The 22,844-nt window shown below is 40.4% G+C and overlaps 1 protein-coding gene and 1 pseudogene across 1 annotated transcript; both read right to left on the bottom strand.

Annotated features, from left to right (window-relative positions):
* Window positions 1-84: 84 nt before the first annotated feature.
* Window positions 85-16,027, bottom strand: LOC125407998 (glutathione S-transferase alpha-3). Its single transcript, XM_087898025.1, has 7 exons — window positions 15,876-16,027; window positions 12,143-12,249; window positions 7,305-7,356; window positions 5,726-5,858; window positions 4,128-4,269; window positions 2,191-2,322; window positions 85-418 (listed from the first exon to the last, which is right to left on the bottom strand). Exons 2-7 carry the CDS (start codon window positions 12,227-12,229, stop codon window positions 299-301), a joined length of 666 nt encoding a protein of 221 aa, XP_087754151.1. The 5' UTR covers window positions 12,230-12,249; window positions 15,876-16,027; the 3' UTR covers window positions 85-298.
* Window positions 16,028-21,911: 5,884 nt separating this feature from the next.
* Window positions 21,912-22,804, bottom strand: LOC146890738 (protein tyrosine phosphatase type IVA 2 pseudogene; annotated as a pseudogene).
* Window positions 22,805-22,844: the final 40 nt, after the last annotated feature.

Genomic DNA, 22,844 nt, shown 5'->3' with positions numbered 1-22,844 from the left:
CAGGGTTTGACATGAAGGTTTCTATTTACTTGTGTTTAACAAAGATATGACAGCTATTTCATAATATTTGAATACTCCAGAGTCTAAGAAGCTTGTTCTGTTTTATTGAAATTCAAAGAAATATTTCAGTAAGTAATCATGATTTCAATATTGATTACAACCAAATAGCAAAATGCACAAACCTCAGAAAACTTTTTGGCCTCACAATAAGCAGGATCAACATTTAATCAAAACACTTCATTGTTGCAAAGCTTTAGAAGGTTGGCCTTGGGGCTGTTACACATCGTGTTTGCCTGATTTAATGGAAAATCTTCCTTGTTGTTTCTAAGCATTTCTCATCCTCGAAAGGCTTCCTCTGGCTGCCAGGCTGGAGAAACTTCTTCACTGTAGGGAGGTTGCTGACTCTGGTTCTCAGTGCCTGTAAGAAACAAATCAGAGCCTCAGAGAGCAGCTGAAGAAAAAGCTGTTACTACATGTGCAGTCCTGCACCCCTGCCAGTATAAAGACCAACTGATCCCCTCCATCAGCAGCAGGTGGAGGTCGGAGGCAGATACTCAGGATGAAGCTGAGAGGTGAAAATGGAGCTGTCCCCCATATATCTTAAAAACTTAGTCTGCTCCCAGCTCTCTGATCTTTGGACTTTAATCTGTAGACTCGTCACTTCTCTACAATTTAAGAATGAACAGTTTATTTCCCAGATGTTGTTGATACCTAGACAGACCCAAATAGATAAAACGAAGATCTGGGTCAATAGGGTCCAGAACAGTGGTAGAAAATAGAACGGAAAACCTGGGTCCAGTCACAACCTGTTGTCACACTGAGGAAGAGAAGTGGGAATTGCCAGGGGCTGGCAGGAGAGCCCACTGGTACAGCCCTTGTCTGGTAGATGCAAGGGTTAATCACTAGCACTACACAAAAAAAAAGTCAAATAAAGGCAGTAAGGGAGCTGCAGGATGGCTCAGGGGGCTATGCAAGCATAAGGATGTGAGTTTGGATGCCCAGAACCCACATGAAGCAAGAACAATTGTGTGTGTGTTTGCCCTGGGACTGTGGTGTAGAGGGTGGAGAAGACAGCTCTGAAATTCATTGATCAGCCAGCCTAGCTGAATAGATGAGCTCCTGGCTCAGTGGCCAACTGCTCAAAAGATTGTCAGAGCCCCTTCAGGCAGGGATCAGCAAGGCATACCTGGGAGGGGGTGCGAGGTTACAGGAAATGGCAGATTAAGAGAAATAAAGATAGAAACATAGGATAGACTGGGAAGATTGAAGGTAAATACCAAACAGCACCAAGTTTATTTCTCAGCCAGCAAATTACTGGTAACAGGCAAAGGGCAGAACAAAAGGCAGTCCAGTCTGCTACCTACCTCCCCGCACTGTCCTTGGGAGGAAGCTCAAGTAGGTGTATTATCTCATTCAACTTAGTACATTCTAATCTCTAAGGAGGAGTGCCTCCAACTGGCATACCTAGTCCAAATCTTAATAGATAACGTGTTCTCTTAATAGATAATATGTCCTTTCATCTGGATAAAAAATGTTCTTTCTTATGGGCTTAATCAGAACTTTCTCACAGCCCTGAAGGATACAGGCAGGCGAGCAAGTTTGAACTCAAATGACTCCAGCTAGAAGCTGAGTCCCACATGGGCTCCAACAAAAGACATGATGGAGAGTGTTCCAAGAAGGCATCCTATGTATACCCCTGTCTTCCATATGCATAAGAACATTCATACACACCAGATGAACACATGCATACAACTCGTGCACAGACATGTGCACACACACACACACAGAGAGAGAGGGGAAGTTTTTGATTTGTGGAAATATGTCAGTGAGGGAGGCCACTGTAGAGAGAAATGCAAGGTTTGATAACATAGAAGTTTGAAAAGACCTTCCCAGATAGGCTCAGTGTGTAAGGACAAGACCACAGCAGTGATGAAGAGAATCTTATTGAAATCAGGGTCAAAACCAGACTGGACTAGGTTATGAGAAGAGAGTGTGAAGCCTTAAGCTCTTTTCATTATACAAGACAAAGTGTCCTTCCTGAGGTACCTAGGGTCTAAAATCTCATTTTGTAGGTATAACCGGGGGCAAGGAGTAGCTGTGAAGGCAGGAGGAAACTAAAAGTTGGGTCAAACTATTGTATCCCATGAGGTAAGGTCTGCGCTGCTCCTTAGAGTGTTTGAAATAGAGCACCTTCAGCAGAGGGAAGTTGGCCAAAGCACTGGGGTCCAGCTCTTCCACATGGTAGAGAAGTTTAACCAGGTAGACATCCGCACTGCTCAGCTTGTTGCCAACGAGATAATCTTGTCCATGGCTCTTTAACACCTGTGGGATTCAAGATGTTTGTTAGATCTTGAAGACTAACAGCCATCAGAATGGGCCTCTATGGCTTCTTCTGAGGATTTCAAACCTTCTCCTGCCTTTTCATGTGTGTATGGAACCCCACACATTTCTGTCAGTTCTGACTCACGAACAAATTCAAGAAGCAGAGCGTCACCCATTATTTTGACATCTGTCTGTCACTGCTTTTCATACATGTTCGAAACTTTCTGTTCCAGCCTATTTCTTCCTGGCTCCCCTTTAAAGGGGCAAAGCTCTGACATTTGAGGGTGTCCCCTAACTGTACTCTGCAGTCTCTTAGTGGGAAGTGGTGTCACCTGTGTGAATACGCCCTTCACACCTGAGCCGACTGCTTCAGTGACTACATTCCTTTTTGTTCTGCTCTCCCAGTATCCTTATATCTACGGCATCAAGAGTAAGCGTGATCCTTTTCTCCTCCGCAACACTAGCTCAGGTTCTTTATACTAGGCATCCTCCTGCTGCAGTGCTGAAGCAACAGAGAGTCCACTGCGTGTGTGCCTCCAATTGATTTGAGAATGCTAGGGAAAAAAAATACCATGGTAGAAAGAAGAGTATGGGAGGAGGGGAGGAAAGGAATGAACTCATACAACAAAACCAGCACCACAGGATGCTGAATTCAGTATCATGTAGATGATACCCATGTGTTCACCTGTTCTTTAATCTAACTAACTAGTCTTCCTTCCTTCCTTCCTTCCTTCCTTCCTTCCTTCCTCTTTTCCTATTTTGAAGACAGGATTTCCTGTAGACCAGGTTGGCCTCAAACTCACTGTGTACTTAACCTAGTCTTGAACTGATCCTCCATCTTCTACATCTTGAGCTTGGCTTACAGACTTGCGTCACCATGCCTATCTCTACCTTTGTAGATAAATGAAAGTCTTTATAAAAATTATTTGAGTAATATGCAATATTTCTTAAAATAATCCTTCAATGTTAAAGTCATGAAGAATAAAGAATAAAAAGTTCACCATAGCACTACCAATTAAAAATAATGTTATCAAATACATATCATATAATGTATACCTATAGAAATTTGAATGATTTCTTGGTAAAAGAACCAAATGATATTGTAATTTATGTGTCTTGCTGATATTCAAGGGTATCTTTGTTTTCACAGTATAGGGGACAAGTTGTAATGAACAGAGAATATCTCTTTACGGGATAAATCCTAATCTGTCAGATACCAAGGGCCAAGAGGGAGAAACTGAGGAAATGGGCATCTATATTATTATTTGCTCCCTGGATCTGATACACATCAGTGAATTCAGATTTTTTGGATGAACAAAGGAAAAATAATCTATTGCTAAGTAAGCTATTACAGAATAAATGAGAACAATATGAGCTATTTGCTGAAATATCTCAGCATTGCTGAAACCTGCAGAATAAAGGAGAAATGAAGGAGAAATGCCGTGGGCAGTGAGGTGGAGATGAATGGCCTTCCGAAGTCAAATGCTTCTTCCTCTGTCTGCAAGGTTCCTGCCACACTGACATGCTTAGACATTTCTTATCAAGATGGTAAGAACTCTAGCCCATAGAATGATGCCGTTAGTAAATAGGACACTTGAGGGGGGAATAGATCCCCAGGTTAAGGGTTCATGAGTGACATTCCTTCTCCTAACAAGGGGGGCATCGGAGAGCTTTCACCCCCACCTGCCATTGTACATGCAGACAGAAAGCAGGCATTTTTGCTGCAGCTATGTTTGCTGCTCAGATGTCCCCTGAGGACGAATAGACCCTCTGAATGCTCTAAAGGTCAAGCAACTTGCACTCACCTTCTCATAGGCAGGGAAGTAGCGGTTCCTTGACTTGTCCTTGATCTTGGCAAGGTTTCCCTCTTTCTCCTCTTTGGGAAGGTAAGGTTGATAGAGAACCATTTCATCCAGATCCATCACACCTTCAGTATACATATCAATGCTGAAAAACAGACATGTGTCCTTCCACATCCCTCTTGCCTCAGCTCTTATACTTGAAAAGCATAAAAGGCAGTGGTAAAATAGCTCTCCTCTAATGAGGATATGGAGCCCATAATAATAGATTTTTACTGCTGATTATCAATCGTTTTAGAATGTTGTTTGGAGACAGGATCACTTTATGCAGCTTGACTGGACTGTAGACTATGTGAACAGACTGGCCTTAAACACACAGAATTCTCCTGCTTTTGTCACTGAGTGCTGAGATAAAAGGCAAATGCCACCACCTCCAGTAACATTCCATTCTGAATGACCTGAAGGGCTAGTAAGCAATGTTTCTCTCGTCATTGATTCTTCTGATAAAATTTGACTCATTTTCTACTTTTTGAACATTGTACTTCTTGAACAAAAATAACACATCTATGAACAATCACTCCAAAGGATGTGTTTTTGTTACTCCTGTGTGCTTATCTGGTAATGAAACTTCTGGATTATTGGTGACAAGATGCTTCACTTTTAGAGAAAAACCCACAGTTCCACAGAAGATTTGGTGTAAATGGTGTGATTCTAACACGGGAGAGAGGAGCCCTCTCCTTCAGTCTAGACAGCTCTGAACAGCCTTCCCAGAAAAAGCTTCATGCAACCCTGGTGTCCCTGTACCAAACTCTATGAGGCATAATCAGCCTGACCGTATGTAGATTCACATGGTAACCCAGGGTCATGACTGTAATTGTCAGAACTGGAAAGTCAGCCCTTTGGATCCTTCTCTTTGCTGCTAGTCAAAGATATAGCATGATTAAGAAAGACCCAGAGTCAGATATTGGGTTTCAATGCAAAAACAAGAAAAGTAAAGCAGTCAAATACTAGGGAACTCTTACCTCTACCAAGGCTGGGTGGCTGGAAACTAAGCAGCCTAAGCCTCTCTCTCTACTCACATTTTTTTATTACCTCTAGTAGTGGGTTAAAGGTGTAGGCCACCACCACCTAGATTGGTTTCTGCATTGATCCTGTGTAGTCCAGTGTGGCCGTGAACTCACAGAGATTCATCTGCCTCTGTCTTCCAAATCCTGTGATTAAAGGTGTACATCCCCATTACCGGATCTCTGGGAGCTTTAGCTTTGCCTCTGGTCTTCAGGCAAGATTTATTTATTAAAACACAAATACTATACCACTACACAAAGAGTTTTTCTTTGTCTAAAACTATTGGCTAGAATGTTGCTTCTGAAGACTAAACAAAGGGAAACCGGACTCCACCATCTCCTATTCCACATGACACACACAACCCCTCCTATTCTTCCCTCATCTCCCCTCATATTCTTTCCTCAATTCCATAGTTTTCTTTTTAACTGAAGTCAGTGTGCGTATGCCCAACCACCCAGGCATTGTGTCATGAGTCCTTTGTCATGGTTCTGTTCATTCAAGACAGAACATAAATATTTCTCAGAGTAAATGCATCATACATAGCTCTCTCCTTCATGTCCTTCCCAGAGAGGTTGTATTTGGTGGCGATGTAGTTGAGAATGGCTCTGGTCTGCACCAGCTTCATTCCATCGATCTCTACCATGGGCACTTGTTGGAACATCAAACTCCCATCTATCAGATGAATCAAAGAGAAAGAAGCATAAGATGTTTATGGGCATATTATATACATATATACATACATACACAGACAGACAGACTGACTGACAGACAATCTGACAAACAGACAGACAGACAGACAGACACACACACACACACACACACACACTCATATGTTAATGCACGGTCAGACATATTTAAAAGTACAAAACAAAAGGTATCTGATGAAAGAACAGAAAATTTTAAAACAACTAATTACTTGATAACTCACTTTTCAATGAAATAGCATTTACGTATTTTTTATTTTCTGTGTCTTTAGTGTCTAAGTTCTAGAATCTTATCTTATTGATGTTTTTATTTCATATTGACTGTACTTTTGTATTGTTGCACAGGATGTGGTGCTCTATTTAACTCATGTTCATGTGTATTTTGTGATGAAGTTGAAGGAGGTATAACTGTATCATTAGCTGGTACCTTGAAAATAAAAAGAGGGCCTAAGAGTCTCTAACTGTTCATGGTCTCTGACATTTCATGACATCAAGAAAAGGTCATAAAGCTGCTTCTGTGTAGGTTTCCTATGTGTTTTCACCGACACCAAGGGTCAGCATGTGCTGGGTAGACCGGAAACCCTCACACATCTGTGTTGATCTTCTTCCTGTTCTCTTGCATCCTCCCTCACAGTATTCCACATAATCAGCATAACCTTTCTGTTAAACATATAATGCAGTATTACTAGGGAATTCATTTGTAAAACCCATTAGAACTCAGGATAAGTGGCTGAAATATTTGATCCTGGCATCTAGTGAATTTAATGTGGATGGAAGGCTGTGTGGGGACCCAAGCTAACTGCAACAAGCATGGAAGAACAGAGACAGGTCATTCATATGGTTTTAGGGGTGGTTTCAATAAACACAGAGAGAGTTTCAGCCCTTTTAACTGAGATATTTACCAGATCTGTGATGTGGGATGACCTTCTGTATGCTTTTATTGGTTGATGAATAAAACTGTTTGGGCCTATGACAGGGCAAAATATAGCTAGACAGGAAAGCCAAACTGAATACAGGGAGAAAGAAGGTGGGATTGAGAGAGTTGCCATCCAGCCACACAAGAAACAATATGCCAGAGTACCACTGGTAAGCCACAGGCCTCATTACAGTATACATATTAATAGAAATGGGTCGATTTAGTTATAAGAGCTAGTTATAGTAAGCCTGAGCTAATAGGTCAAACAGTCTGTAATTAACATTAAGCCTCAGAGTGGTTATTTTAAAAGCAACAGCAGGACTGGGTGATTCACCTAAAAGCCTCCAGATACAAATGCTCACAGAGATCCGTGACATACAATTTACCATCCTTCCATCAATTATTATCTGATAATTTTCTACACTAAGATAGGTAATGTCTAGTGATTAAAGTTTACACCAGAAATCCTCTCAGGAACATTCAAATCTTTGTTCTTACCATTTCTTAACTTTTCCAGATCATCCCGAGTTTTCAGAAACTTTTCTTCAAACTAGAATACAGAAAGAACAAACACATCTTAATTATTTAATTTTATTACATTCCAGGCTTTTCGCTTTAATGACTCTGATCCGTAGATGATGTGAGAGAAGGAAAATATTTTTTAATCTGTCAAGGACACAGGGGCACTAATCAAGGCTTGTGGGAATTAAGAGCAGATCTTTTAAGAAGGAGTTGTGGTCACAACACATCACTTCTCCTTCTTCTAGTCAACACCGTCTCTCCCAGAACTCTACCTATGTAACTGATTAAAGACTAGGGGATAAGAATGCCAGAGGAAGGAAAATACTGCACAGTCCAACCAAACGTCCACGGAAAGAGTCATCATGGCGTGAGACTCTTGCTGACATGTTTACTTCCACTTGTGGTCGTGTCTCATGCTCACAGTGAGATGGTATAACAACACAGGAAAGACTTCCTTTGATCATTTGTAAATTAGAGGAAGTGTATTCTTCTTTAGAAGACTAGTGGGAATCCCAGAGAACCTAGACAACAAAGAGGTCACTAGGAGAGACATACATGGATCTAATCTACAGGGGAAATAGAGAAAGACAGGATCTCCTGAACAAATTAGAAACTTGGGGATCATGGGACAGGGGAGAGGGAGGAAGGGAGGGGGCAGAGAAAAATGTATGGCTCAGTAAAAACAATAAAGAAAGACGAATAGTGGGATGTTTTCAAAACACTCAGTACCTCCCTTGCCCCATAGAAAACAAGTATTGTTACATAATACAATAGTGTTGTTTTCAGTGACTTTTCGACTTTTCTGGAGTTTCTGGTTGTAAGATGTCAGGACATTGGTGTTATTGAGCATGCTCCATGGATCAGTTTCTTGTGGATCTATATGATCACATGGTATCACACTCAGGGCCCCATGAGGGTGGGCAAGGTGCGATGGGGCTGGAGTGTGATGTTGATGGTGAGGTTGCTGCTGATGGTAGGGCTGTAGTGACCATCATGTGTGCACAGTAGATCACTGCCAGAGGATCTGGGCGACCTGTTCTCAGCAGGCTCTTCAGTCACGCTGAGAGGCAGGAGGGGAAGCTGCCATCACTGCCACTTGCTCTTCCTGTACTGAGCTCACTCTGCCCAGAGGCTTGGAACTCCTGAAACACAAGGCTGCCCTTTGGTTACTTGGGAAAACGATTGACGGTTTGTATAAAGAAAACAGTCTGTGACGGCGCTACCATTTCCTTCTGTTTCTTCATTGCTTTGGAACACGATTAGGCCACACAGACAATATATTCACAAAGTGGTTGTGCAAGGGTGCTAATCTGAGCCTCTGGTAAACACTTTGCTAGATGCTGAGGAGACAGCAGAAACCCAAATGAAACATGTGGCCCATATTGTAGCCCTGCCTTTCTGACCACTACATCCCACAGACAAGACGTCTTGGTAGTTTCTGACTTCCTACTCAGAAAACCTCTTACCCAGTTGTGGGGTCTCTCTGGGCTGCACTGAGAAGGCTTTCCCTTGCAACAGCTCTAGGAAGCAGTGATCAGTGATCAGCTGAATTATAGAGATCCCCACTGGATTTCTACTCAAACAGTTGGAAACACTGCCTTTTAACCCTATAAATATCTTGATTCCAAGTCACCTATATATCATGAACGAAAATTCAGCAAACAAAGCTGTATCTGGCTGTGAACAAAAAGTCCTGTAAGGAGTCTATGTCTGTGCAGACTGATAGGCAGACTGGAATTTCAATATTGGGAAGAGATTGGAGTTATATTAAGTTCAGAGTTTAATTGCTTTATCTAGGACTACCTTTAACTTTGTGAAACAGACAACCTTTGCCCCACCTTATATTTGAACTAGCCCCCTGTGATAATATATAAAACCTTTTAGAAGCTATTAACTTGGATTAATATCTCGTGGTAATAGATAAAAATGTCTTTGTAGGTATTAACTTATCAGGACACTAAGCTGAGAGCGAAGAATGTCATTAGAGACTCTGATAGGCCTCTAGAATAGCTCCCCTCATCACTTTGTCCCTGCCTCTATGGTGTGCTCATCAATGCTTTTCAAACTTCCCTTGATTTACAATCTTTTCTGTTCTGTAAAACTATAAAACTCAGTGAAACTGCTTTTTTGTGGTGGTCATCTTTCGTCATTTTCATCTTTGTGGTGGTATGGATAGGTATGGCCCCAATGGACTTATGTATTTGAGAGCTTGGCCCATAGGGAGTGGCACTATTAGGAGGTATGACCTAATATTGGAGTAGGTATGACCTTGTTGGAGTAAGTGTGTCACTGTAGAAGTCTCATATGCTCAAGGTACATCCAGTGTGGCAGACAGTTCACGTCCTATTGTCTGGAGTTCAAGATGAAGAACTCTCAGCTCCTTCTCCAGCACCATGTCTGCCTCTATGCCTCCACGTCCCACCATGGTGATAATAGAATAAATTCTGAAACTGTAAGTCAGCCCTAATGATTAGAGTTGCTGTGGTCATGGTGTCACTTCACAGTAATAGAAACTCTAAGACAATCTTAGAACATGGAGTTTAGAGTAGCCTAAATCTGTGTTCCCTGGCAAAGTTCACTGGAATGACTCCAGAACAAACTGTCTCTGATTCCCTTTACGATGAGAGCCGTGGTTCTTATGCTGACAGTGTGCTTCCAAAGTCAGCACTGCAGCTGTTCTTTCATGCCCTGAATCCGCAGGACCCAGCAGACAACCTGACTTCTTTGGATAATATGAATGAACCTATTTAATGATTAACAGAAGGTTTGTACTTTGTCTCCTACCCATTCCTCTTCCAGAGTGTGTATTTGCATTGTAATTACATTCATTTCCTAAGAGTGTATGCCTCACTCTTTTAATTATTGTCATGTTGGATATGGATACAAATAACAGAAAATTATTATGTTCCTCATTGTACCCCTCACTTACATTCAACAATTGTCTTCTCAAGTTACAGAGTTTCATATACACCTCTTCTTTTGTAATCTCTTGAAGGAAATCTCAGATTTCATGTACTCTGAAGCCCTATACAACACTGTTTGGGTTGACCATAAGCTGTGCAAAGGTAGTTCCATAGGGTATAGCAGAATTTCAGAATCATCACTGCATGGTGAATGCCACCGATTACAAAAGTAGAAGTGAAGTGGGACATTTAGGAACCTTCACAGGAACAGTCATTTGAAGTTGAAACCGTGGAGCTCAATATGGAAAAGTCTTTCATTTGCAGAGAGGAAGGCCATGTTCCCATAGCTGCTTTTAGGAATGTCAAGAGAACTCATGCCAGAGAGACATCGCCTCAGATGAGCCTCAGCAGCTGTTCTAGATTAGGAGAAGGCATCGTCTTCATAAAGGACAATTCATGCATGCCACTGCCCCAGGACTTTCCAGCAGGACAAGATATGGAGGAGTAGGATGGTGACACCAATGACCCAGGCCTCCATCAGACTGAAGCTAATGTGTGTGTACAAGCACTGATAAATTACTTAGACTTCTTTTGTGTTTTTGAAGATTCATTTTTATTCCCTCTCTCATTTCTGGGGAGTGTGTGTGTGTGTGTGTGTGTGTATGTGTGTTTGTGTGTTTGTATGTTTACATAGAGGCTGGGAGAACTCACAGATTTGGACTTGGAGTTACAGGGGTGAAGTAAGTGTACGAAATTGAATTCAGGTACTCTGGAAGAGTCGCAAGTGCTCTTTTTTCCATTTTTAAAAAATTGTTTTGATTGAGCTATTTTTCTCTGCTCCCCCCCTTTTTCTCTCCTCCCCTTCTACTGTTCTCCCATGTTCCCAATTTACTCAGGATATCTTTGCTTTTACTACTTCTCACATAGATTAGATCTATGTATGTCTCTCTTAGGATCATTTTTGTTGTCTAGGTTCTCTGGGATTGTGAATTTAGACTGGTTTTTCTTTGTTTATGCCTAAAAGCAACTTACGAGTAAGTACATATTATATTTGCATTTCTCACTCAATGTGATGTTTTCAAGATCCATCCATTTGCCCGCAAATTTCAAAATGCCGTTATTTTTTTCTGCTGTGTAGTACTCTGTTGTGTAAATGTACCACATTCTCCTTATCTATTCTTCGGTTGAAGGGCATTTAGGTTGTTTCCAAGTTCTAGCTATGACAAATAATGCTGCTATGAACATAGTTGAGCACATGTCCTTGTGGCACGATTGAGCACTCTTTAGATATATACCCAAAAGGGGTATTACTTCATCCTGAGGAAGATTGCTTCCTAATTTTCTGAGAAATCACCATACTGATATCCAAAGCGACTGTACCAGCTGGCACTCCCAGCAGCAATGCAGGAGTGTTCCCTTTACCCCACATCTTCTTCATCATAAGTTGTCATCAGTGTTTTTGATCTTGGCCAGTCTCACAGGTTCAAGATGGTACTTCAGAGTTGTTTTGATTTGCATTTCTCTGGTAGCATTTCCTTAAGTGTCTTTCAGCCATTTTAGATCCATCTATTGAGAGTTCTCTGTCTAAGTACATACCCTATTTTTTATTGGATTATTTGTTCTTTTGATGACCAATTTCTTGAGTTCTTTGTATATTTTGGAGATCAACCCACTGTCTGATGTGGGAATGATAAGATCTTCTCCCATTCTGTAGGCTAATAAATGCTCTTAACTGCTGAGAAGTTCATTGCTAATGAAAACAATTAATTTATTAGAATAAATATATGGATCACTTAATAGTTGGCAGGCTTTAATTTAGGTCATTCAGCAAGACAATTTGATGGTTCATATGAGGAAAATGGTAAAAATCAATTGCAGGTTCAACTTAAAATTACTCAGGTCAGAACCTACCTCCACTCCAGCTGCAGCCAAGAGCCACCGGATAGACTCCATTCTACCCCGGCCATCAAAGTAGTAAAGGACTGGTTTCCCTGACATGGCAGCAATTGTTGGTTTTCCTAAAGAGGAAAGAAACCCAGCTTATTCTTAAGTGTGTCCTATCAGGGTGTTTGGACAGCACCTACACTGAAGAGACATCTGCCTTCCTCATGGCTGGGTTGGAGACATTCCAGGATTATGTTCCTTGATCAAAATCATTATTCATCCAGAACCACCCTCTGATTGTGCCAAACCAGTTTAGTGTCTCCATTGGTTAAAATGTGACTTTCTAAAAACTGGTTTATTTGTCAGATAGGAGGATAATAATGTGTGGGATCCGAGAGGCAAATAGAGTACCAGTAAACTACAGTTCATTGTTGCCCTCTAATGGTCCCACCCATTCCACCCCAATCTTCTTTTTGTCTTCCCTTTCTCCTCCTCCACGTCCTGGTGAAGGTCTAACCAAGGCTTTGCATATACTAGACAAACTCTATATTCCTGAGCTACATGCCCAACTCAGATCCTTTCTGACACACCGTCTTTAATAATCACATGACCACATGAACTGGTTATTTCTCATTATTCAGTTAAGGAAACTGAATATCAGATAACTTCAATGCATTGTTCACAATCACAGCAAACCATGGTAAACCTGAAAACTCACAGAGAGGAGTAAAACCAAGAAAAATTTGTATCCTCATGCAAGAAGGCTCATAACTGAGCACATCAAAATCCTAGAACATGGATAGCATCAATGACCAGGGCAGTAGGCACTGTTCAGCCATTTGGCTGTTAGACCGCAATTGATCGGAAGCAGAGATTAGGCTTCAAAAATGTGTTTACCACATGGAGAGTGTATGCTAAGAATAACTCAGCTGTCCTCTAAAACTGCCACATTCTGCCCAGAGACATAACTTGATTGTTTCTTTGCAATGTGGTTTTCTTTTTGTGTCTACATTTCTATGTGAAGGCAAGAAAAAGAGGTCTTTCTGAGTTCATTTTACAGAATACACTATCAAGTTCAGGGTTGCCCATGTGTGTCCCACTGGGTACCCTCATCAGTTCATCTTCATTTTATCCTATTAAAAATCACCTAATGGAACTTGTGAGACTGAGTTGCAGTGTAAGACTGTAGAAACAGATTTCTAAGGGAGCCTGCCCAAAATATAGTGCTTTTTCTTGTAGGCACACTTCTCTTCAAAACCAAAGATTTTATTAATTATGATATTGGTTTTCAATATATGGTGGAAATCATTAGGTGTGTTATGAAATCCACTTTTTAAAGAAGTAGAAGAGGATGGGAAGTGTGAGAGTGCAGGGTTAAGCAAGCGGATGTGTTTTTAGTTAGCTGTGTGTGCACTGTGTGTGTGGATACACGGATATGTCTATGTTCATGTGATCATTATGCGTGGATAAGGGATCCTGCTGAGTCCGTCAAGGGAATTTGATGCTCCCATTTCAGATGGCTTGAAGGTAGAGCACAGCAAAGAATCAGAGAAAAAGAACAGTGGATCCTGGGATAGATGGAGCCGAAGAGGTTAGGAGAGTAAACTAAACACCCAGAGTCACTGAGTGCTGGGCTTGGGGGAAACTCCCTTTCCCCATACAGACCAAAAGAATGTCAGAAAACCTTAACATCTCTTCTTGGAAAGTTTTGGTGTTGTGCAGCTTGAAACAATATACTTGTCCTTACAAGCAGGTATAATTTTTAAAGTATGTGCACTTGGATTTAAAATAGAAAACTACTATAAATAACATATCTTATATAGAGAAATCCTAAGCTCCAACCTTTATGTTATAAAAACATTGACAATGAAATCATTCCATCATTCTTTCAGTGCATATTGTGAATATTTCATGTTCTTTTAGGGGATAATTAACAGGATGAAAGGGAGAGAGGAGGTCACTTATCTACAGGTATTTGATTGTTGGGGACACAGAGCCAAGTGATTCAAATCTGCTCACTAATCCCATTGCCATTTATAGAGGATCATGTTCCATAGTATTTCATCATAATGCTCTCTACGCTAACACTGTCCATTTCCAAACAAAGGCCTTCCAAAGGTCAATTCATGGACAGAATGAAGCTTACCGCTCAGCCTCACAAAGTCAACAGAATGAGAATGAGAGAGACTGAATGATGGAGTCTCAACATGATGCTCAGTCACAGTCAGTTCTGAGGACTAACTACCCTGTCTGCAACCACCGTGAGAATGGTCCCTGGTGCTCCACTTACAGAGGGTTTCTGCAGGTTCAGAGAGAAACAATGCACTCCCACTCTCATAACATTTGATCATCAACTTTCTCCTGCTACAGGTCAAGACTTCTCAGGTCCACCCTGGAGCCCTCCCTGAGCCCCATGCTGCTCTCCTGAGGGCCTTACTGCCTATTTTCCCAGAGTCCTTCAGCCGTGTCAAGATTGAAGAAGGAAAAATAAAGCCTGTAGTTCATGAATGCCTTTCCGTGAACAGCTTTTTGGGAACTTCAGGGAAAGAAAGATTGGTAAAGATTTTCAGTACTTTCCTTTGAAGGCTTAAGGAACTCAGTCATCATACCCATCATAGAACTAACAGAGCTCTGTTTATTCCATTAAGATAACTGGCTTCTGTGTGTGGTGGCACATGACTGCAACCTCAGTACTTGGGATGTTGAAGCAGAAGGATAAAGTGTGTGCGGCCAAGTTGATATATATATATATATATATATATATATATATATATATATATATATATATATCATATCTTGTCTCAAAAAAAGTAAAATCCAACAAAACAAAATACAATTTAACTGAATGTGAAGAAGAAAAATTTTGATAAATAAACAAGATTCTTTTTTAAAAGAACAAATCAATAATGAGTCCAGTAGTAAAGTAAATTCACATCTCTGGTAAATCCCAAAATCTTGTTAAGAGTGTTCAATGCTTAAATATAGAAGGGAGTCTTAAAGATAAGCCCATCCATTTAGAGACATGTTGACTCTGTAGATTACTGAATCAGAATCTCAGTTTCTCTTCTGACTATAGAGACAGTTACACCTGCTTACCTTTTGGGACCAATAGCAAATACTATATATATATATATAACACGCATAATAAAAGCATAGTACAAGCATACCGTCATTGCCCTAGGTCCGGGGAGACGAGCATGTGTTTGAACACATCAGTAAACCCATGTAGAGCAATTGCAATACATTAGAGAATGAACATTGATTTGACCCTTTCCTTGTGAGGTTTTAAAGGTATTCATATGCTTAGTGCAAACCAGCAGAGCAGAATGTGGCCAAAAGTAACTTCATGTTCCTGTTTCTAGGACCCTCCACCTACAGATTCTGATTCAGAAGCTAAGCAAGTGACGCACAGGAGAGGGCAAGTCAACTAAGAGAATGGGGAACACTATCCCTTTGACTGGGATTGGGTTGCGATGTGCTAGAAAGAGTTGATTTTGAAGATCTGAGATGATTCTTTCTCCCTTCAACTCATACAAGCATTACTATGCAAAATCTTGCCAGTCTGATATTCTATAGCATATATTCAATATCATTTCCCAGAGAATTATTTCCTGTGAATTGTTAAACCTGGTTACTTTGATATCTGTGTGTGTACACGTGTGTGTGTCTATGTGTGTCCCTGTGTGTCTGTCTGTGTGTGTACACGTGTGTGTGCATGTGTGTGTGTGTATTAGGAAAATTGATTTGATGCAGTACTTACCTTGTGAAAAAGCTGTTCAGTCCAAAGAACTCCACAGCAAAAAAAGAGTTCCTGTTGTCTTATAAGCTATTTCTTAATTTGAATAAGCCCTTCCCAGTTAAAGGGAGACAATCCAATAAGAAAAAAGCTGCACCCACATTGCCCAAAGGCCTGAAGCTTTTATGAGAGATTAGAAGAAAAGTGCAAAGTCATGCCTGTGTTGCTAAACTTTTGGTTAATGTGTTACCTCTTCAATGCTGTTAGTGGAGACCTTGAAGAATGGAATTCAGACAGATTTAAGTCTCTGTGTGTCAGTGAGGATAGACTTCACAAGAAACTCCCTGTGAGGTTTTCGTACGTGTCAGGCAAGGGCTAAAGCAGGTGGAAATCTCTACGTAAGCTGGGAGATGCTGTGAAGAATCTGATGGCATTGGGGAGTGTTCCTGTTGACCGGGCCCCCCCTAGTTAAGGAACAGGACAAACAGCTGCATTCTAGACAAATAGTGATTACTAATATAAGTATGTCCCAAAGATGGTGGGAATGTCCTCAGACTGAAAAGATGCTTTCTTTGGAAGTCACACTGACACTGTGACCTGGATTTTGCCTTCTCACCGAAAGTCCTGTAGATGTTCTCTGTGCTGGACCAGACTCTTCTGCCATCAGCTGCTGCGCTTCCTCAGTTATGCTGTCTCGGGTTATTTCACATTATATGTGAAATGTGCTTCTCTCATGGGCTTTTGCAAGTGTCAAGTACCTGTAAATGGGCACAAAATTATGTCCATCGTACCAACTCGGTAAATAATTTCTAACTATGAAAGTAAAGTAGTACAGCCAACCCCAAATCATCTATCATTCACATTCAGAAATTGCCACCTTCTGTGAACTATACTGAAGAGTAATTTAATAGCATGCCCCCCCCCCTCAAAAGATAGGGCCAAGACCAATTCCAGGATCTTATAGCTATGAATTGAATTTGGAAAACATTCTTTACCGATGTACTTAATTTGTTAAACTTAAGATGCAGCCATCTTTAACAAACCACATCACACCTTTAATCTAGTGGCAGGTGCCTCCTCAGAAGGAAAAACAAACATGGAAAAGGTGAACTGGTAGAGATAACAGCTTAGTGACATTTCTGCAGACGTCTTTCTCCAATTCATTTAATGCACATGGGCATTTTGTCTGCAGGTATTTCTGTACACCACCTGTATGTTTGGTACCCACATGGCCAAGAAGACATCATCAGAACCCTCTTGAATGGAGTTTAGATGGCTGCGAACACAATCCCTATATCATGGTCACATCCTAACTATCAGCTGTGCATCAGCTTTGAATGCTTGGGACAGAATGAAGAAATAGGAACCAAGGTTGAATCATTTGCTAAAGACATACAGGGCCCAAAAGAAACCTTCACGGATTTCTTACAAAGATTGACATCAGCAGTAAATAGAATGATACCAAAATCAAAAGCTAGACAAATAATAATTGAATCTCTAGATTTTGAAATTGCTAATTCTCAATGCAAAAGAATAATTGGCTATTAAATTGGTAATGTCAGCACCTTTGGAAAAATGTATTTAAAAGACAATTAATATTGAATCTCATGATCATAATGATACTTAGATAGGAGGAGTGATTTCCAGAGGCTTAAAGAAAAAGTGAAATGTCATGTGTTTCAATTGTGGCAAACAAGACCACCTTAAAGTGGATTGTAAATAGAATGTTCCTAGAAATAATGTTTTTCTAAACATTTCAGAACACCCTTCCTTCATGAATTATGCAGAAGGTGTGACAAAGACAGGCATGGTACTAGCGAATGTAGGTCAACAAGGGATAAAGGAAGTAACCCAAAGGGTACTCAAAGAAGTGAAATCTGGTAAGGTGGAAGTGTTCCATTTATAGAAGGTGGAAAATTAAAATATGTACACCACACTATTGACATCTATTTAAGTTTTCTATGGGAAGCCGCTTTGAGTTCAGAAAAAAACAGATTCAGCAACACACATTTATTAGAAATTATGGCCATCATTTGTATACCTGCACAAATAAAGACAGATACTTGTCCAGCATATGTAACTAAGAAAATGAAACAGTTTTTTATTTATTATAAAACATATCACAGGCATACCACACAATACTACAGGGCAGGTAGTAATAGAAATATCAAATCGAACTCTAAAGGATATGTTAAATAAACAGAAAGGTATGATAAATGCCCCCAGAAATGGATTTTATAATTCTTCAATAACTTTGTATTTTCTAAATGTTAATGAGAATGGAACAACAACCATGGGGAAACATTGGATAGCAGGGTAAACGATAGGATTAAATCAGCTGACAAACTTTAAAGATGCACTGACCTCAGAATGGAAACCAGGATATGTGTTAAACTGGACACAGGATTTTTCTTTTGTGTCCACAGGAGAAGAAAAGCTATGGATATCATCAAAATTGATAAAAATTTGATTTGAACAAGAGATATCTCTTAATTAGAAGAGATAATAGTTCATCAAACAGCATGGACATTTAATCTAAACTAGCATATAAAACTAACAAATGCTTTTCATTTGATCAGATATAACCTGCCAAAAGAAAATCTCCCCAAAATTAGAGTTGGAGACGGGTTCTGCTTCTGTCTTTTCAGAAGAATAAAGGTATCCAGGTAAGGAATCTAAAGATTTATGGACAAATAAGACATCTGAAAAAAAAGGACAAATCATTCAGAATAAATGTCCCCCCCTAAAAAAAGAGTAAATTGACCTACTGATATATCATGTTTTCAATGGGATAAAATTTTATAAATCTTCCCAAATGTTTGTTTCTGCTGTGCTCTACAGACATATAATGCAAAAGGTCTTTTTGTAGTCCCAGATGATAAATCTAACTGCAGCTGTCATGGCCAGTTCTCACTCTGATAGAATAATATGTGTAAATTGCTTTATGCTTTGCTTAAATCGCATTTAAATAAGAATCTCAAATTGTGATAAGTCTCCTAATGTTGTTTTAATGTATACATTCTTTGGTGTGTAGAAATACAATCATAAGATTAAGTATATTTATGTGTATCTTCAAAACTGAGAAATTTTGTTTAAGGCATAACTCTAGAAATAGCTTGCAGCAATGTTGGCTTCCCATTGATACAGTAAAAGTGCTAGACAGAGTCACATTAAGGACGAACTTAAACTGTCCCAGTCAGAATTGATCTCTAACACAGGGACAGTCCAGTGTGACCAGATGCCCTTCTTTCTGCCCTGGCGTTTCAACAGTCCCTCAGTTTGCTTGCACATGCGTAAATACATACACCAGTGAACCAAACCAGGATAGCATACGTGCATGACATGAAACATGGTTAAACAGTAGCAACTCTACTGAAGCACTGTGTAGCTTTGTTTATTTTCCTTTTCAAAACATTTCTCTGTGTAACAGCCTGGAACTTGCTCCGTAGACAAGGCTGGCCTCGAACTCACAGAGATCCACCTGCCTCTTCCTCCCGAGTGCTGGGATTAAAGGCGTGAAACACTACTGCCCAGCCATGTTTATTTTCTTTATGGTAGGTTCAGAGGAATTTCTGCAGTGTCTTCCTGGTACAAATGTATTAGCAGCTCCTCTGAGATTTTGTCAAATAGTCTTGTGTATCTCTAGGATGAAATATGATTGTCTTTGGCAGGTTCTCAGGTGAGAGATGGCTGGAAAAACAAATGTATGGGGGTTAATATAATGATAAAGAACAGAAGAGGCAATATTTATTTAAAAATGCTTAGTGATCCCACCCCAGTGGTAGTCTTTATGACTTCCTGTATTTCTCACAGTCTAAGTAAAGGTCTCATGAACTGTAGGCAGGCATCACTAAAGGTCAAGACAAATGCTGAGAAATACGCCTGTTCTTCATCGTGTGACCAACACAGAGTGTACTTCTGAAACCTAGGTGGGATTTTGCTGAATTGTACTCTGCATGATTGGTCCAACTTATACGTGTACTAACAACGTGTGATAGTGCTGGATTTCCATTCTTTTGGCCAATGAGGAGCCATTAATCCTTTCAATAACTTTAAATATTTAAAGAGAGCAAACATTACTCTCTTCCCTTACAATTATGGGGGATGGACCCCTGTGTTCCTTCCTTGCCCTATTTGCAGCTAGGGAGGACTGGGTGAAGGGCCAAGAAAGCAGAACTCTGCAGCAATGTAGTCAGTAGGAATTTATTTCATGTTTTGACTGGTTCATAGATCTAACTTGGCTCCCAGTTTCAGATATTCCAGCCTGTAGTCTGGGCTCATGGTAAGACAGACTATGGAGGCTTTGGGAGTGTGTTTGTCTCGTAGGCATGAGTTTTGGAGTCAAAATCCTCACATCCTCCCTGGTTGCAACAGATGTTCACCCTTGGCTCCTTAGGCCTTCCTGGTCCTCTCTCATTTTACAGCTGACTTCTTCAAAGCCTGCAGGAAGTTCTTCCTCCATTTGGCTGAAACAGAGGTGACAGTACAAACGGGCAAGCGTCTGGTTCTCTTTGTTCATATGTAACCTGATCATAGCCCGAGATTTCATTTCTAAGAATCAACCTACCTGGGAGGGGCAGTCTGCATTTGACATCAAGGGAAGACATTTGGGTAGTAAGTCTTACAGCACTTGTCCCTGGAGCTCTAAAGGACCCAACCTGCACCACTGCATCAAGGTGGTGGGAAGGTGCCAATCCACATCACTGACCCCAAGAATTATGTGAAGCTCATCAAAAAATGGCAAACTTGGGAGAACTCCTATCTTCTTTTAGGAGACAGATCAGATGCCCAACCACATACATACACATGACACCTGCCCCAGAGACATCCACATTCTACACACAATCCCAAACATGCATGCAAGTTTACATGCATAAACCTCTATACCTCCAACACATCCAATGGCATCTCTGCCCCCAGCAAAACTAGCATGGTGGCTCAGACACTCATACTATTGCAAGCTAGTCTCTTCTGAAGAAGGCAGGACAGAAGATGGCAGTGGGCCTCTGGATTCAGGACACTGAGAGCTGTCATGAAGCAGGACAGCTGTGTGCAGGGCTGTCTCCATTTAAGAAATGTTGCATCTTCTCAGTGGACATTGTGTTCCTGGTTTATAGTGAGACATCATAGGTCTCATAATTAGCAACTTTCTCCAGATGACGGAGTCAGGAGCTCAAGGAGGCTACTCTGAAACCATATGCCATCATCTGAGTCGGCTAATAGTGGGGAACACTAGGTCAGCCTTTGCACCCAGAAACACTATACATTCCTCTGAACAAGAAAAAGCACAGGATAGTGACCAAGGTCGTTAACAGAAAAGTCTGTCAATGGTCCCTGAGTGACCAGGGATGAGTGGGGTAGACAACCCAGTGACAGAATGGTAAGATTTCTCAGCACAATGGCTGAGACATATTTTTTGAGACAGAATCTCATTTTGTAACCCAAACTGGCCTGGAATTCACTGTGTAGACCAGGCTAGCCTGGAATCTAATATGTAGCCAAGGCTGTCCTGGAATTTACTATTTGACCCAGGATACATAGTGGCTTTCTTGAAGTTGTTTATTCATTTCATCTTTAAGGACTTCAATCATCTTCATAAATGTGATTTTAAGGCATTTTTCTGTGTTTCACCTATGTTGGAATATTCAGGGCTGCTGTGGTAGGATAGCTGGGCTCTAGTGGAGACATATTGCCTTGGCTGTTATTGATTGTGAGTTTTTTTTTTCTTTCTGGTTTTTCTCAGACATCTGTTTTGAAAAAAAAATAAAAAACAAAAAGGATTTTGAAATCATTCAATCCTGGCATAAATCAAACTCCAAAACTAGGAGGAAAATCATCTTTCACTAAATTAATCTGTTTTCCTTTTCTTTGTTTTTTCTTTTCTTAAACATTTTATTTGTGTTGTAGAGAGATTTCTTTATCATTTGTTTTCTTTTCAATCATTAGAAACTGAGAACTGAATCCATCACTGCTTTGTTAACACAGATAGATTCCAGATTCACATTTCCATTTACCAAGAGTTCTCTCTAATGCCACGATCCAGACAGCCTTCCTCTACTTCTACTGATCACAGCAATGCCCATTGATATCTCTGAAGAATAATCACACATTAGATTAGTATTTCTCCAAGTAAAGCTGCTCTTTGGAACTGAATGTTCCCCTTCTTCTTTGTCTTATAAACTGAATGGCATCTCCACACTGCATCCCACATCAATGCAAGCCCCAGTAGCACAGGGCCCTTCCCAACCCTGCCACACAAAGCACTGCAGCACAGCAACCTGACTCTTCACCAAACTTGGCTTTATCAGGTTTAGCCCGTCATCTACTGTTTGATTAACGAGCAGAGCACCATCATCCAATCTAGAGCATGGATTCCTCCTTTTCACCTGCAGCTTTATCATAGGTAGCACCACAATCTCGAACCAAAGTTGTCACTCCATACTTCTGAAGTTCCTGTGAACTCGGTGAGAGTAGCCTGGTGGCATTGGGAGTTATCAGAAAGCACATGTTCTCGTAAGAGATCTCCACAGAGGCTGGATGTTCATTGGGGCAAATAAAAAGTGTGAGCTGGTGTGTGAGTGTAGTAGGGAAAATGTGGTGGTGGGGGGGCTAATAAATCTTGAAATGTTTCTCAGCAGGAAACTTTTAAAACAACCATAAAATACCTATTATTGATCAATATGTTCTCTATCAACTTGTTTACTCCTTACAAAACTTCTCTCTTCTCACAGGCAGAAGTATTCAGAATCTACTTCAATCCAAATTCAACTTTAGCATCAAAAAAAATATCAAACAACATACAAAATTTAAGCAGCCTTTAAACTACATTTAGCTCCTAGTGAGATAAATTAAAAGAGTTAAACTTTTGTTTACTTGATTCTTAATTTTACTGGAGTCATTAAAAAATTTTGCTTGCTAGTTAAAAAAAAAAAACCTACCACTTCTGAGGCCATTCTCAGAGTCCAAAGTCTTCAAAGAAATGTTAGCTATGAC

The sequence above is a fragment of the Myodes glareolus genome, chromosome 18 (genome assembly GCF_982192425.1).
Source record: "Myodes glareolus chromosome 18, mMyoGla1.1, whole genome shotgun sequence".
Lineage (NCBI taxonomy): Eukaryota > Metazoa > Chordata > Mammalia > Rodentia > Cricetidae > Myodes > Myodes glareolus.
The sequence above is the reverse complement of the archived record's forward strand: the minus strand, read 5'-3'. Positions and strand labels throughout refer to the sequence as shown.

Bases quoted from the DNA above. Each gene is read 5' to 3' on its own strand.
- LOC125407998 (XM_087898025.1), bottom strand. From the start codon at position 12,229: ATGTCAGGGAAACCAGTCCTTTACTACTTTGATGGCCGGGGTAGAATG. The intron at 5,859-7,304 runs GTAAGAACAAAG...TTCATCTGATAG, and splicing joins TCTGGAAAAGTTAAGAAATG to ATGGGAGTTTGATGTTCCAA. The intron at 2,323-4,127 runs GTGAGTGCAAGT...TGAATCCCACAG, and splicing joins ACTTCCCTGCCTATGAGAAG to GTGTTAAAGAGCCATGGACA.